The 18,265-nt window shown below is 46.4% G+C and overlaps 2 protein-coding genes across 5 annotated transcripts in view; one reads left to right on the plus strand and one right to left on the minus strand.

The window, feature by feature from the left end:
• The window catches only part of LOC307171583 (limbin-like), a gene marked incomplete at its 5' end in the record, with an annotated part of 49,633 nt that extends 32,703 nt beyond the window's left edge, over nt 1-16,930 (minus strand). Inside the window, 8 exons of the mRNA XM_079893317.1 lie at nt 3,481-3,626; nt 4,076-4,207; nt 4,347-4,412; nt 10,961-11,061; nt 11,240-11,411; nt 16,296-16,346; nt 16,561-16,664; nt 16,771-16,930. Coding sequence (XP_079749443.1) covers nt 3,481-3,626; nt 4,076-4,207; nt 4,347-4,412; nt 10,961-11,061; nt 11,240-11,411; nt 16,296-16,346; nt 16,561-16,664; nt 16,771-16,930 — 932 coding nt within the window. The remainder of the gene's footprint in view (nt 1-3,480; nt 3,627-4,075; nt 4,208-4,346; nt 4,413-10,960; nt 11,062-11,239; nt 11,412-16,295; nt 16,347-16,560; nt 16,665-16,770) is intronic.
• Nucleotides 16,931-17,359: 429 nt separating this feature from the next.
• evc (EvC ciliary complex subunit 1) overlaps nt 17,360-18,265 on the plus strand; it is a gene marked incomplete at its 5' end in the record, with an annotated part of 56,078 nt that continues 55,172 nt past the window's right edge. For all 4 annotated transcript variants that reach the window (XM_079893318.1, XM_079893320.1, XM_079893319.1 and 1 more), the window contains one exon: nt 17,360-17,548. In XM_079893318.1, the coding sequence (XP_079749444.1) occupies nt 17,360-17,548 (189 nt within the window). The remainder of the gene's footprint in view (nt 17,549-18,265) is intronic.

Here is an 18,265-nt window from a genome sequence, read left to right on the forward strand (position 1 = left end):
ATTTCGTTGTGTTGCGGCTTGATTTCGTTGTGTTGTGGCTTGATTTCGTTGTGTTGCATCTTGATTTTGTTGCGTTGCGGCTTGATTTCGTTGTGTTGCATCTTGGTTTTGTTGTGTTGAATCTTGATTTCGTTGTGTTGTGGCTTGATTTTGTTGTGTTGCATCTTGGTTTTGTTGTGTTGCATCTTGATTTTGTTGTGTTGCATCTTGATTTCGTTGTGTTGCATCTTGATTTCATTGTGTTGTGGCTTGATTTTGTTGTGTTGCATCTTGGTTTTGTTGTGTTGCATCTTGATTTTGTTGTGTTGCATCTTGATTTCGTTGTGTTGTGGCTTGATTTTGTTGTGTTGCATCTTGATTTTGTTGTGTTGCATCTTGATTTCGTTGTGTTGTGGCTTGATTTTGTTGTGTTGCATCTTGGTTTTGTTGTGTTGCATCTTGATTTTGTTGTGTTGCATCTTGATTTCGTTGTGTTGCGGCTTGATTTCGTTGTGTTGCATCTTGATTTTGTTGTGTTGCATCTTGATTTTGTTGTGTTGCATCTTGATTTTGTTGTGTTGCATCTTGATTTCGTTGTGTTGTGGCTTGATTTTGTTGTGTTGCATCTTGGTTTTGTTGTGTTGCATCTTGATTTTGTTGTGTTGCATCTTGATTTTGTTGTGTTGCATCTTGATTTCGTTGTGTTGTGGCTTGATTTTGTTGTGTTGCATCTTGATTTTGTTGTGTTGCATCTTGATTTTGTTGTGTTGCATCTTGATTTTGTTGTGTTGCATCTTGATTTTGTTGTGTTGCATCTTGATTTCGTTGTGTTGTGGCTTGATTTTGTTGTGTTGCATCTTGATTTTGTTGTGTTGTGGCTTGATTTTGTTGTGTTACATCTTGATTTCGTTGTGTTGTGGCTTGATTTTGTTGTGTTGCATCTTGATTTTGTTGTGTTGCATCTTGATTTCGTTGTGTTGTGGCTTGATTTTGTTGTGTTGCATCTTGGTTTTGTTGTGTTGCATCTTGATTTTGTTGTGTTGCATCTTGATTTCATTGTGTTGTGGCTTGATTTCATTGTGTTGTGGCTTGATTTTGTTGTGTTGCGTCTTGGTTTTGTTGTGTTGCATCTTGGTTTTGTTGTGTTGCATCTTGATTTTGTTGTGTTGCATCTTGATTTTGTTGTGTTGCATCTTGATTTTGTTGTGTTGCATCTTGATTTCATTGTGTTGTGGCTTGATTTCATTGTGTTGTGGCTTGATTTTGTTGTGTTGCGTCTTGATTTTGTTGTGTTGCATCTTGATTTTGTTGTGTTGCATCTTGATTTCATTGTGTTGCATCTTGATTTCATTGTGTTGTGGCTTGATTTCATTGTGTTGTGGCTTGATTTTGTTGTGTTGCGTCTTGGTTTTGTTGTGTTGCATCTTGGTTTTGTTGTGTTGCATCTTGATTTTGTTGTGTTGCATCTTGATTTCATTGTGTTGTGGCTTGATTTCATTGTGTTGTGCCTTGATTTTGTTGTGTTGCATCTTGGTTTTGTTGTGTTGCATCTTCATTTTGTTGTGTTGCATCTTGATTTCGTTGTGTTGTGGCTTAATTTTGTTGTGTTGCATCTTGGTTTTGTTGTGTTGCATCTTGATTTTGTTGTGTTGCATCTTGATTTCGTTGTGTTGTGGCTTGATTTTGTTGTGTTGCATCTTGATTTTGTTGTGTTGCATCTTGATTTTATTGTGTTGCATCTTGATTTCGTTGTGTTGTGGCTTGATTTTGTTGTGTTGCATCTTGGTTTTGTTGTGTTGCATCTTGATTTTGTTGTGTTGCATCTTGATTTTGTTGTGTTGCATCTTGGTTTTGTTGTGTTGCAACTTGATTTTGTTGTGTTGCATCTTGATTTCGTTGTGTTGCATCTTGATTTTGTTGTGTTGTGGCTTGATTTTGTTGTGTTGCAACTTGATTTTGTTGTGTTGCATCTAGGGGTGTGCCGGTTTCAGAATTGGTGATGACGGTTATGACATGAGTCAAATGTGACGGTTCGTAACATAACCGTCATCGTTGTCGTCGTCGTGTGTGTGTGGGGGGGGGGGAGGTTTGCGACGTTCGTGACGTTCGTCTGTTATAGGACAACTTAGTTTGAATAAAATTAATATTTGTGTAGTGTTCAATGTTGTTATCGATAGAGATACGCGGATGGGGTATTAGTTCATCCGCAACCGCATCACAAAACTCATCATCCGCACCAACGTTTTCTGACCAGATTTCAAAGCCGCACCCGCCCGCCATCCGCTGAGTGTTCTGCGGTCTATGGACGATGCAATGCTCTGCTGGTGCGAGCCGCAGGAAAGCCCTTGTCTGGTCTGGAAAGGATGCAGCAAAGATATTTAATGCTAATGTATGAGGCATAGGCCTACGCTGAGTTTCATTCATTTACGATGAGATGCGCTCTAATTCAACTTCACAATGCAATGCAAGTGAGCGCGGCGCATCGGAGCCTCAATGTCACGGTTATATTGTCTCCAATGCTTTTTATTTATTAAATACATGCAATTGGTTGATGAAACATTTATTAAAATTAAGATACAATTTGTACAAAACGAAATTCGCTTTAAAGAAATGCTTTCTACAAAACAAAACTTCATTAAGTGGTAAAAACACTTCATTAAGTGGTAAAAACCATGTCTCCCGATTGCAAATGTTCATTGCTAATGTTTATTATTGCAAATGTTTTTCATTTGTTTAATAAATCTCATAATGATGTCACATCACTATATCATAGCTTTTATTTCTATCTCAAATGATTGGCGGTCGCTTGGCAAAGAATCAAATACAGTTGGAAACGACGTAGACCATTAATAACACAGACTGTTAACAATTGTTTTTAATTAGTATTTAAACATTCTCTATGATAAAAAATGTTTGTAACAAATATTTTAATAACACGGTTTTGGCGGTTATAGAGATCTAATGACGGTGTTCGACTATAACCGTCGGTCTCACGGTTATATGCTAACCGTCACACCCCTAGTTGCATCTTGATTTCGTCTTGATTTCGTTGTGTTGTGGCTTATTTCCGTTGAGTTGTGAACTTATGTTTGCTTTTTAAATTTCGTTGTGTTGTGCACTACTGGGCCACCGTATCAAAGTGGTAGTTGTGTATCAATATAATGGAGGGACAGAAATCACTTTTATTAAAAATATCTTAATTTGTGTTCCAAAGATGAACGAAAGTCTTACAGGTTTGGAACAACATGAGGGAGAGCAATCGATGACAGAATTTTCATTTTTGGGTGAACTAACCCTTCAAGCTCAGTTCAGGTCAACAGTGTTAATTTACCAAATTTCATCAATTATGAAACAAACCCATTTTCAGTCGTGTCTTCATTAAACTCATTTCAGGTCCAGTTTTGTTCTCATCTGATAGTGTCAGTGCAGTCTAACTGATCATATTATTCAGTGTTAAGCGTGACTTTGTTTCTCCCAATGTTCTTCTTGAGTTTTACACACCTGTCAAGTGCCTCCATCATGTTTTGTGGATCCTCCAACATCAAAATATCCACAAATGTATCCTCAAACGCTGCCTCCTCATTGGCTGACGCAGTGATGTCACATGTTCCCTCGTACGGCCCCGCCTCTTCATTCACACTGCGTCTCTAGAAATGAAGAAACAGTTATTTCACACCAACATCTCACACACACACACACACACACTCTCTCTCACACACACACACACACACACACACACACACACACACACACACACAGTCTCTCACATACACACACACACAGTCTCTCTCTCTCTCTCTCACACACACACACACACACACACAGTCTCTTTCTCTCTCTCTCACACACACTCACTCAGTGCTGAGACTGTAAAGGACTGACTGTGTGTGCAGAGATGCGCAGTCGTCTGCGCTGGAGGAGCTTCACACACACACACACACACACACACACACTCACTCAGTGCTGAGACTGTAAAGGACTGACTGTGTGTGCAGAGATGCGCAGTCGTCTGCGCTGGAGGAGCTTCACACACACACACACACACACACACACACACACACACACACACTCAGTGCTGAGACTGTAAAGGACTGACTGTGTGTGCAGAGATGCGCAGTCGTCTGCGCTGGAGGAGCTTCACACTGACGACACAGAGAGACAACAGCAGGAGCGACAGCAGGAACGAACCCAGGAAACCCAGGAGTAGAATAGAGCGATCCACTTCAACCTGTCAACACACACACACACACACACACACACACATCAGCCGGTTAAATGTGTGAGTGTGTGTGAGAGTGAGTGATTGTGTGTGAGTGTGTGTGTGTGTGTGTGTGTGTGTGTGTGTGTGAGAGAGTGTGTGTGTTCACCTGCTCAGTGGTGTTTATCCTCAGAGTGAAATTCGCCACCACTGGACCAAACAGATGAACATCATTCTGAAATACAGTCAATATTGATCAACGAAACCTCAGATTCATCACATTTACCACAAACACAGCAGACAGTGAGACAGCAGACAGTGAGACAGCAGACAGTGAGACAGCAGACAGTGAGACAGCAGACAGTGAGACAGCAGACAGTGAGACATTCTGAAATACAGTCAATATTGATCCAGTTTCATCACATTTACCACAAACAAACAACCAGTGAATGAACCAAACGGATCAAAATCTGTGACACAGCAGACAGCGAGACAGCAGACAGTGAGACAGCAGACAGTGAGACAGCAGACAGCGAGACAGCAGACAGTGAGACAGCAGACAGTGAGACAGCAGACAGCAGACAGTGAGACAGCAGACAGTGAGACAGCAGACAGCAGACAGTGAGACAGCAGACAGTGAGACAGCAGACAGTGAGACAGCAGACAGAGAGACAGCAGACAGCAGACAGTGAGACAGCAGACAGTGAGACAGCAGACAGTGAGACAGTGAGACAGCAGACAGTGAGACAGCAGACAGCAGACAGTGAGACAGCAGACAGTGAGACAGCAGACAGTGAGACAGCAGACAGCAGACAGTGAGACAGCAGACAGTGAGACAGCAGACAGCAGACAGTGAGACAGCAGACAGTGAGACAGCAGACAGTGAGACAGCAGACAGCAGACAGTGAGACAGCGAGACAGCAGACAGTGAGACAGCAGACAGTGAGACAGCAGACAGTGAGACTGAGACAGCAGACAGTGAGACAGCAGACAGTGAGACAGCAGACAGTGAGACAGTGAGACAGCAGACAGCAGACAGTGAGACAGTGAGACAGCAGACAGTGAGACAGTGAGACAGCAGACAGTGAGACAGCAGACAGTGAGACAGCAGACAGTGAGACAGCAGACAGCAGACAGTGAGACAGCAGACAGCAGACAGTGAGACAGCAGACAGTGAGACAGCAGACAGCAGACAGTGAGACAGCAGACAGCAGACAGTGAGACAGCAGACAGTGAGACAGCAGACAGTGAGACAGCAGACAGTGAGACAGCAGACAGCAGACAGTGAGACAGCAGACAGGAGACAGTGAGACAGCAGTCAGTGAGACAGCAGACAGTGAGACAGCAGACAGCAGACAGTGAGACAGCAGACAGTGAGACAGCAGACAGTGAGACAGCAGACAGCAGACAGCAGACAGTGAGACAGCAGACAGTGAGACAGCAGACAGCAGACAGTGAGACAGCAGACAGTGAGACAGCAGACAGTGAGACAGCAGACAGCAGACAGCGACACAGCAGACAGAAGACAGTGAGACAGCAGACAGTGAGACAGCAGACAGTGAGACAGTGAGACAGCAGACAGTGAGACAGCAGACAGTGAGACAGTGAGACAGCAGACAGCAGACAGTGAGACAGCAGACAGTGAGACAGCAGACAGTGAGACAGCAGACAGTGAGACAGCAGACAGCAGACAGTGAGACAGCAGACAGTGAGACAGCAGACAGTGAGACAGCAGACAGCAGACAGTGAGACAGCAGACAGCAGACAGTGAGACAGCAGACAGTGAGACAGCAGACAGCAGACAGTGAGACAGTGAGACAGCAGACAGTGAGACAGCAGACAGTGAGACAGCAGACAGTGAGACAGCAGACAGCAGACAGTGAGACAGCAGACAGCAGACAGTGAGACAGCAGACAGCAGACAGTGAGACAGTGAGACAGCAGACAGTGAGACAGCAGACAGTGAGACAGCAGACAGTGAGACAGCAGACAGCAGACAGTGAGACAGTGAGACAGCAGACAGTGAGACAGCAGACAGCAGACAGCAGACAGTGAGACAGCAGACAGTGAGACAGCAGACAGTGAGACAGCAGACAGTGAGACAGCGAGACAGCAGACAGTGAGACAGCAGACAGCAGACAGTGAGACAGCAGTCAGTGAGACAGCAGACAGCAGACAGTGAGACAGCAGACAGTGAGACAGCAGACAGCAGACAGTGAGACAGCAGACAGTGAGACAGCAAGACAGCAGACAGTGAGACAGCAGTCAGTGAGACAGCAGACAGTGAGACAGCAGACAGTGAGACAGCAGACAGTGAGACAGTGAGACAGCAGACAGCAGACAGTGAGACAGCAGACAGCAGACAGTGAGACAGCAGACAGCAGACAGTGAGACAGCAGACAGTGAGACAGCAGTCAGTGAGACAGCAGACAGTGAGACAGCAGACAGTGAGACAGCAGACAGCAGACAGTGAGACAGCAGACAGTGAGACAGCAAGACAGCAGACAGTGAGACAGCAGTCAGTGAGACAGCAGACAGTGAGACAGCAGACAGTGAGACAGCAGACAGTGAGACAGCAGACAGTGAGACAGTGAGACAGCAGACAGTGAGACAGCAGACAGTGAGACAGCAGACAGTGAGACAGCAGACAGTGAGACAGTGAGACAGCAGACAGTGAGACAGCAGACAGGAGACAGTGAGACAGCAGACAGTGAGACAGCAGACAGTGAGACAGCAAACAGTGAGACAGCAAGACAGCAGACAGTGAGACAGCAGACAGTGAGACAGCAGACAGTGAGACAGCAGTCAGTGAGACAGCAGACAGTGAGACAGCAGACAGCAGACAGTGAGACAGCAGACAGTGAGACAGCAGACAGTGAGACAGCAGACAGTGAGACAGTGAGACAGCAGACAGTGAGACAGCAGACAGTGAGACAGCAGACAGTGAGACAGCAAGACAGCAGACAGTGAGACAGCAGACAGTGAGACAGCAGACAGTGAGACAGCAGACAGTGAGACAGCAGACAGTGAGACAGCAGACAGCAGACAGTGAGACAGCAGACAGTGAGACAGCAGACAGTGAGACAGTGAGACAGCAGACAGTGAGACAGCAGACAGCAGACAGTGAGACAGCAGACAGTGAGACAGTGAGACAGCAGACAGTGAGACAGCAGACAGTGAGACAGCAGACAGTGAGACAGTGAGACAGCAGACAGTGAGACAGCAGACAGTGAGACAGCAGACAGTGAGACAGCAGACAGTGTGACAGCGAGACAGCAGACAGCGAGACAGCAACAGCGAGACAGCAGACAGCAGACAGTGAGACAGCAGACAGTGAGACAGCAGACAGCAGACAGCAGACAGTGAGACAGCAGACAGTGAGACAGCAGACAGTGAGACAGCAGACAGTGAGACAGCAGACAGTGAGACAGCAGACAGCAGACAGTGAGACAGCAGACAGTGAGACAGCAGACAGTGAAACAGCAGACAGCAGACAGTGAAACAGCAGACAGTGAGACAGCAGACAGTGAGACAGCAGACAGTGAGACAGCAGACAGAGAGACAGCAGACAGCAGACAGCGAGACAGCAGACAGTGAGACAGCAGACAGTGAGACAGCAGACAGTGAGACAGCAGACAGTGAGACAGTGAGACAGCAGACAGTGAGACAGCAGACAGCAGACAGCAGACAGCAGACAGTGAGACAGCAGACAGTGAGACAGTGAGACAGCAGACAGTGAGACAGCAGACAGTGAGACAGCAGACAGCAGACAGTGAGACAGCAGACAGTGAGACAGTGAGACAGCAGACAGTGAGACAGCAGACAGTGAGACAGTGAGACAGCAGACAGTGAGACAGCAGACAGCGAGACAGCAGACAGCGAGACAGCAGACAGTGAGACAGCAGACAGTGAGACAGCAGACAGTGAGACAGCAGACAGTGAGACAGTGAGACAGCAGACAGCAGACAGTGAGACAGCAGACAGTGAGACAGCAGACAGTGAGACAGCAGACAGCAGACAGTGAGACATCAGACAGTGAGACAGCAGACAGTCAGACAGCAGACAGTGAGACAGCAGACAGTGAGACAGCAGACAGTAAGACAGTGAGACAGCAGACAGTGAGACAGCAGACAGCAGACAGTGAGACAGCAGACAGTGAGACAGCAGACAGTGAGACAGCAGACAGCAGACAGTGAGACAGCAGACAGTGAGACAGCAGACAATGAGACAGCAACAGCAGACAGTGAGACAGCAGACAGTGAGACAGCAGACAGCAGACAGTGAGACAGCAGACAGTGAGACAGCAGACAGTGAGACAGCAGACAGCAGACAGTGAGACAGCAGACAGCAGACAGTGAGACAGCACACAGTGAGACAGCAGACAGTGAGACAGCAGACAGCAGACAGTGAGACAGCAGACAGAGAGACAGCAGACAGCAGACAGTGAGACAGCAGACAGTGAGACAGCAGACAGTGAGACAGTGAGACAGCAGACAGTGAGACAGCAGACAGCAGACAGTGAGACAGCAGACAGTGAGACAGCACACAGTGAGACAGCAGACAGCAGACAGTGAGACAGCAGACAGTGAGACAGCAGACAGAGAGACAGCAGACAGCAGACAGTGAGACAGCAGACAGTGAGACAGCAGACAGTGAGACAGTGAGACAGCAGACAGTGAGACAGCAGACAGCAGACAGTGAAACAGCAGACAGCAGACAGTGAAACAGCAGACAGTGAGACAGCAGACAGTGAGACAGCAGACAGTGAGACAGCAGACAGCAGACAGTGAGACAGCAGACAGTGAGACAGCAGACAGCAGACAGTGAGACAGCAGACAGTGAGACAGCAGACAGTGAGACAGCAGACAGAGAGACAGCAGACAGTGAGACAGCAGACAGTGAGACAGTGAGACAGCAGACAGTGAGACAGCAGACAGCAGACAGTGAAACAGCAGACAGCAGACAGTGAAACAGCAGACAGTGAGACAGCAGACAGTGAGACAGCAGACAGTGAGACAGCAGACAGCAGACAGTGAGACAGCAGACAGTGAGACAGCAGACAGCAGACAGTGAGACAGCAGACAGTGAGACAGCAGACAGTGAGACAGCAGACAGCAGACAGTGAGACAGCAGACAGTGAGACAGTGAGACAGCAGACAGTGAGACAGCAGACAGTGAGACAGCAGACAGCAGACAGCGAGACAGCAGACAGCGAGACAGAGACAGCAGACAGCGAGACAGCAGACAGCAGACAGTGAGACATCAGACAGTGAGACAGCAGACAGTGAGACAGCAGACAGCAGACAGTGAGACAGTGAGACAGCAGACAGCAGACAGTGAGACAGCAGACAGTGAGACAGCAGACAGTGAGACAGCAGACAGCAGACAGTGAGACAGCAGACAGTGAGACAGCAGACAGCAGACAGTGAGACAGCAGACAGTGAGACAGCAGACAGTGAGACAGCAGACAGTGAGACAGCAGACAGTGAGACAGTGAGACAGCAGACAGTGAGACAGCAGACAGCAGACAGTGAGACAGTAGACAGCAGACAGTGAGACAGCAAGACAGCAGACAGTGAGACAGCAGACAGTGAAACAGCAGAGAGCAGACAGTGAGACAGCAGACAGCAGACAGTGAGACAGCAGACAGGAGACAGTGAGACAGCAGACAGTGAGACAGCAGACAGTGAGACAGCAGACAGTGAGACAGTGAGACAGCAGACAGTGAGACAGCAGACAGCAGACAGTGAGACAGCAGACAGTGAGACAGCAGACAGCAGACAGTGAGACAGCAGACAGCAGACAGTGAGACAGTGAGACAGCAGACAGTGAGACAGCAGACAGGAGACAGTGAGACAGCAGACAGCAGACAGTGAGACAGTGAGACAGCAGACAGTGAGACAGCAGACAGCAGACAGTGAGACAGCAGACAGCAGACAGTGAGACAGCAGACAGCAGACAGTGAGACAGCAGACAGTGAGACAGCAGACAGCAGACAGCAGACAGTGAGACAGCAGACAGTGAGACAGCAGACAGCAGACAGTGAGACAGCAAACAGTGAGACAGCAAGACAGCAGACAGTGAGACAGCAGACAGTGAAACAGCAGAGAGCAGACAGTGAGACAGCAGACAGCAGACAGTGAGACAGCAAGACAGCAGACAGTGAGACAGCAGACAGTGAGACAGCAGACAGCAGACAGTGAGACAGCAGACAGGAGACAGTGAGACAGCAGACAGTGAGACAGCAGACAGTGAGACAGTGAGACAGCAGACAGTGAGACAGCAGACAGCAGACAGCAGACAGTGAGACAGCAGACAGTGAGACAGCAGACAGCAGACAGTGAGACAGCAGACAGTGAGACAGTGAGACAGCAGACAGCAGACAGTGAGACAGCAGACAGGAGACAGTGAGACAGTGAGACAGCAGACAGTGAGACAGCAGACAGTGAGACAGCAGACAGCAGACAGTGAGACAGCAGACAGCAGACAGTGAGACAGCAGACAGCAGACAGTGAGACAGCAGACAGTGAGACAGCAGACAGCAGACAGCAGACAGTGAGACAGCAGACAGTGAGACAGTGAGACAGCAGACAGCAGACAGTGAGACAGTGAGACAGCAGACAGTGAGACAGCAGACAGTGAGACAGCAGACAGCAGACAGTGAGACAGCAGACAGTGAGACAGTGAGACAGCAGACAGTGAGACAGCAGACAGTGAGACACCAGACAGTGAGACAGCAGACAGTGAGACAGGAGAAGAGAGAGAGACAGACGGGTGTAGATACCTGAGTGGCATTGGAGAAGGTCAGAAACGCTGGTAATGTCAAAACCTGTTTTCTGTTTCCTTTCACACTCATCCTGTACAAAACCACAAACTGAGAGCCAGCTACACACACACACACACACACACACACACACACACACACACACACACACACACACACACACACACACAGAGTGAGAACAGTGAGTATGAGTTATATAGTCTGTGAGTTATATAGTCTGTGTGTGTGTGTGTGTGTGTGTGTGTGTGTGTGTGTGTGTGTGTGTGTGTGAGTGTGTACCGGGCAGTGTGTCTGTGCTGAAGGTCTGGTATCCTCTCTCCTGAACGCTCCCGTTGGTCTGCAGGAGCGTCACATCAGACACTGAGTCACGGATGCAGAGCTGCGAGAGGTCGTGACCTTCCTCTGGGTTCCTGACTAGCAGCGTCACTCGCAGCTCAACACCACTGTCCACCTGTGACACACGACTGGCAATATTACACACACACACACACACACACACACACACACACACACACACACACTCATACTCACACACACACACACTCATACTCGCACTCACACACAGACACTCACTCACACACTCATACTCGCACTCACACACAGACACTCACTCACACACTCACTCACACACTCACTCACACACTCACTCACACACTCACTCACACACACACTCACTCACACACTCATATTCGCACTCATACTCACACTCGCACTCTCATACTCACAGTCATACACTCACACACTCATACTCGCACTCACACACAGACACTCACTCACACACTCACTCACACACTCATATTCGCACTCATACTCGCACTCACACTCGCACACTCATATAAACACTTTTACTCTCATACTCACACTCTTATACATTCATACTCATACACTCACACACTCGTACTCGCACTCACACACAGACACTCACTCACACACTCATACTCACACTCATACTCGCACTCACACACTCACTCACTCACTCACACACTCACTCACACACTCACTCACACACTCACTCACACACTCACTCACACTCACACACAGACACTCACTCACTCACACACTCACTCACACTCAGACACTCACTCACACACTCATACTCACACAGACACACACACTCATACACTCACACACTCATACTCACACTCACACACACCACTCACTCACTCATACTCGCACTCACACACTCATATAAACACTTACACACTCATACTCACACACTCATACTCGCACTTATACTCTCATACTCACACTCACACACAGACACTCACTCACACTCGCACTCACACTCACACTCATACACTTACACACACACACTCACTCACACACTCATATAAACACTTACACTCATACTCGCACTTACACTTCATACTGACACTCATACTCGCACACATACTCGCACTCACACACTCATACTCATACTCACACTCATACTCGCACTTACACTTCATACTCACACTCACACACTCATACTCATACTCACACTCATACTCGCACTTACACTTCATACTCACACTCACACACTCATACTCATACTCACACTCACACACTTCATACTCACACTCACACACTCATACTCATACTCACACTCACACACTCATACTCACACACTCACACTCATACACTCATACTCGCACTTACACTCTCATACTAGCACACTCATATAAACACTTACACACTCATACTTGCACTCATACTCGCACTCACACTCGCACTCACACACTCATATAAACACTTACACACTCATACTCGCACTTACACTCTCATACTCACACACTCATATAAACACTTACACACTCATACTCGCATTCATACTCGCACTCACTCACACACTCATACTCGCACTCACACTCTCATACTCACACACTCATATAAACACTTACACACTCATACTCATACTCGCACTCATACTCGCACTCACACACTCATACTCACATACTCATATAAACACGCACTCATACTCATACTCGCACACTCATATAAACATTCTCACTCATACTCATGCTCGCACACTCATGCTCGCACACTCATGCTCGCACACTCATGCTCGCACACTCATGCTCGCACACTCATACTCGGACACTCATACTCGGACACTCATACTCATACACTCACACATTCATACTCACACTCACACACTCATATAAACACTTACGCACACACATACTCGCACTCACTCACACACTCATACTCACACTCATACTCGCACTTACACTTCATACTCACACACTCATACTCACACACTCATACTCACACTCATACTCATACTCACACTCACTCACACACTCATACGCGCACTTACACTCTCATACTCGCACACTCATATAAACACTCACACACTCATACTCACACTCATACTCGCACTTACACTTCATACTCACACACTCATACTCACACACTCATACTCACACTCATACTCATACTCACACTCACTCACACACTCATACTCGCACTTACACTCTCATACTCGCACACTCATATAAACACTTACACACTCATACTTGCACTCATACTCGCACTCGCACTCGCACTCACACTCACTCACACTCGCACTCACACACTCATATAAACACTCACACACTCATACTCGCACTTACACTCTCATACTCGCACACTCATATAAACACTTACACACTCATACTTGCACTCATACTCGCACTCGCACTCGCACTCACACTCACTCACACTCGCACTCGCACACTCATATAAACACTCACACACTCATACTCGCACTTACACTCTCATACTCGCACACTCATATAAACACTCACACACTCATACTCGCACTTACACTCTCATACTCGCACACTCATATAAACACTTACACACTCATACTTGCACTCATACTCGCACTCGCACTCGCACTCACACTCACTCACACTCGCACTCGCACTCACACACTCATATAAACACTTACACACTCATACTCGCACTTACACTCTCATACTCACACACTCATATAAACACTTACACACTCATACTCGCATTCATACTCGCACTCACTCACACACTCATACTCGCACTCACACTCTCATACTCACACACTCATATAAACACTTACACACTCATACTCATACTCGCACTCATACTCGCACTCACACACTCATACTCACACACTCATATAAACACTTACACACTCATACTCATACTCGCACTCATAACACTTACACACTCATACTCGCACTTACACTCTCATACTCACACACTCATATAAACACTTACACACTCATACTCGCACTTACACTCTCATACTCACACACTCATATAAACACTTACACACTCATACTCGCATTCATACTCGCACTCACTCACACACTCATACTCGCACTCACACACTCATATAAACACTTACACACTCATACTCATACTCGCACTCACACACTCATACTCGCACACTCATATAAACATTCACACTCATACTCGCACACTCATACTCGCACACTCATGCTCGCACACTCATGCTCGCACACTCATGCTCGCACACTCATCCTCGCACACTCATCCTCGCACACTCATGCTCGCACACTCATGCTCGCACACTCATACTCGCACTTACACTCTCATACTCGCACACTCATATAAACACTTACACACTCATACTTGCACTCATACTCGCACTCGCACTCGCACTCACACTCACTCACACTCGCACTCACACACTCATATAAACACTTACACACTCATACTCGCACTTACACTCTCATACTCACACACTCATATAAACACTTACACACTCATACTCGCATTCATACTCGCACTCACTCACACACTCATACTCGCACTCACACTCTCATACTCACACACTCATATAAACACTTACACACTCATACTCATACTCGCACTCATACTCGCACTCACACACTCATACTCACACACTCATATAAACACTTACACACTCATACTCATACTCGCACTCATAACACTTACACACTCATACTCGCACTTACACTCTCATACTCACACACTCATATAAACACTTACACACTCATCCTCGCACACTCATGCTCGCACACTCATGCTCGCACACTCATACTCGCACTTACACTCTCATACTCGCACACTCATATAAACACTTACACACTCATACTTGCACTCATACTCGCACTCGCACTCGCACTCACACTCACTCACACTCGCACTCACACACTCATATAAACACTTACACACTCATACTCGCACTTACACTCTCATACTCACACACTCATATAAACACTTACACACTCATACTCGCATTCATACTCGCACTCACTCACACACTCATACTCGCACTCACACTCTCATACTCACACACTCATATAAACACTTACACACTCATACTCATACTCGCACTCATACTCGCACTCACACACTCATACTCACACACTCATATAAACACTTACACACTCATACTCATACTCGCACTCATAACACTTACACACTCATACTCGCACTTACACTCTCATACTCACACACTCATATAAACACTTACACACTCATACTCGCATTCATACTCGCACTCACTCACACACTCATACTCGCACTCACACACTCATATAAACACTTACACACTCATACTCATACTCGCACTCACACACTCATACTCGCACACTCATATAAACATTCACACTCATACTCGCACACTCATGCTCGCACACTCATGCTCGCACACTCATGCTCGCACACTCATCCTCGCACACTCATGCTCGCACACTCATGCTCGCACACTCATGCTCGCACACTCATCCTCGCACACTCATGCTCGCACACTCATGCTCGCACACTCATGCTCGCACACTCATGCTCGGACACTCATACTCGCACACTCATGCTCGCACACTCATGCTCGCACACTCATCCTCGCACACTCATGCTCGCACACTCATGCTCGCACACTCATCCTCGCACACTCATCCTCGCACACTCATGCTCGCACACTCATGCTCGCACACTCATGCTCGCACACTCATGCTCGCACACTCATGCTCGCACACTCATGCTCGGACACTCATACTCGCACACTCATACTCGCACACGATGTTATTTAATCACCTCTATCTTAATTTTTTTATAGTGCAATCAATAAATTAATTGTACATTTTGAAAACACGTTTCCATTCTATTCGTTTTTTTCCCCCATAAATCAGGGTTTATACTAGTTTAAAATTAGGGTTAGGGTTGCCAAAAACTTTCTCCGCGTGCGCTGAAGGCTCACTCCAGCCAAAGTCCCAAAGTTAGCCCTGCTTATACTCACTCATATACACAGACACACACACACACACACACACACACACAGACACACACACACACTCTCTCTCTCTCTCTCTCTCACACACACACACACACACACACAGAAACGCACCTGAGCGCACTTCAGGAACGAGACTCCGAACGCTGAAAGCTTTGTTGCGCTCTGAATGTAAACAAACATCAAACTGATTAGAATAAATGGGAACACAACACACAACATTCTTCAAAATATCATTAAAAGAACTGACTCATAAAGTAATGTGTTTGTGAATCGGACTAGATGAGGACATGACACTGTAACAGAAAATCATCTGTTTCCAGCCAGTTTCCATTTTTGAAAATAGAATGGTTCGGATGATTGACAGGTGTCATTTTACCCGATTTGACGTGTTTCTCTGATCCGCCCACTGACCAAATAAGGAGTGGCTCGAGATGACGTCATCCGTGTACTGCTCTGACAAGCTGATACTCCGCCTCATCTCTGAAAAACAATAAAAACAACTTCTGTTTCTACTTTTCCCCCCGGAAACAACTAACAAATGTTTAATTTGAGATTTAAAAAATAAATAAATAAATGAAAAAGAAACCTTTTTTGCGCTGGAATTTCTCCAAATCTTTCATCTTCTCTTGATGATGGTCTGATCGAACAGATGTTGATCTATGGCGCGCGCGCGCACGAGCACGCGCAGCATCTTCAGCTCGCGAGATAAACAGTAGCGCGCTCATAATCACAAACCACCCGTGCATTTCCAAACTGCGTGGGTTTAATCCATACTAGGATTTAATCACAACCCGATTCGTTAAACGCGAGCCGGTTGAATAATCTCAGCGCGACGATTAATTAACTCACTACGTTTAAAATGACTAATACGGTTTCATATCACCAATGTCCCTGCTATTTTGACTCAGTAAATAACTGCATGAGTATGTAAATATCTCATGACTGGACGAGAAGAAAAGCGCAGTTTTGTTTTTCCATTTCCGTTTAGCACACAACTTTTCCCAAACTTTGGAAGCTGCGGGAAGACCCGCCCCCTCGCATCTCTGATTGGCTTAGTGAACAGCATTCCTTAGGCAATGCAGCGCTCCCATTGGCCGCAAGCTTTGCCAGTCTAAAGTAACAGTACAGCAGCAGACAGACAGTAGAAGTTGTTGCGCCCGGTAACGGTGTTTGAGATGCGCGTTAACGGCTCGTCAGACTCGTGCTCGGGGGACGCGCTGGTTGATCTGTCGGAGCCCCGGGACCGGGACCGGGAAGTGACGTGGGCTCCGGTAACGGGCGTCGCGGTGTCCGGCGCGGGTCTGGCGCTGCTCGCGGCCGCGCTCCTCTACGCGTGTCACCGGAAGCTGCTCATCTCCGCTCCGGTGAGCCAAATTGTGCTCATATCATATACAGTTCTGTGGGGAAGAGTTAGGAGAAAACATGCTTTTGCAAATCATGATTATGACATAAAAATCGAAATAATGACTTAAAAAGTTGAAGTTATGGCATAAAAAGTCGAAATTATGACATAAAAAGTCAATTATAACATAAAGTTGTAATTTTTGCTTTTTAAGGCAAGACACCCCAGGTGAATAGGGTCAAAACCTAATGGATATTGTCCTGATTCCACAGCTGATTAATTACATTATAAATTGCAAACATTTTTTTGATTAAAAGTTTTATGAAATGTTTTGTTTATATATGCAAATGAGGCTTTGTCTAATTAAATATGCACTCATTTGCATACATTTCCAGCACATAAATCTGAACATTGGATAAAGCCAGGTTCAAAACTATATTGTTTGATTTTGTTGACATATTAGAGTTGAAGATTTTTTACAGAAGGGATTTTAGATTTTTCTCTATAAATCAGAAATACAGAAAATGGTGTTTTATTTTTATTTATTTACTGTATGTTTAATTAATAATGATCTTTTCGTCAACTGTACTAGATCAGTCAATCACTCTGTTTCTCCCATTGGCTTGTGTTTCCTGCGGAGGAAATGAGCTCATATCACACACACTCTATCGCTCTCACTGACTCTTCTGTATATCTTCCTCTCTGTGAGGATATGAGGTGTTGATGAGCTGTGTTGTGT

Source organism: Squalius cephalus (genome assembly GCF_949319135.1).
Source record: "Squalius cephalus genome assembly, chromosome: 14".
Lineage (NCBI taxonomy): Eukaryota > Metazoa > Chordata > Actinopteri > Cypriniformes > Leuciscidae > Squalius > Squalius cephalus.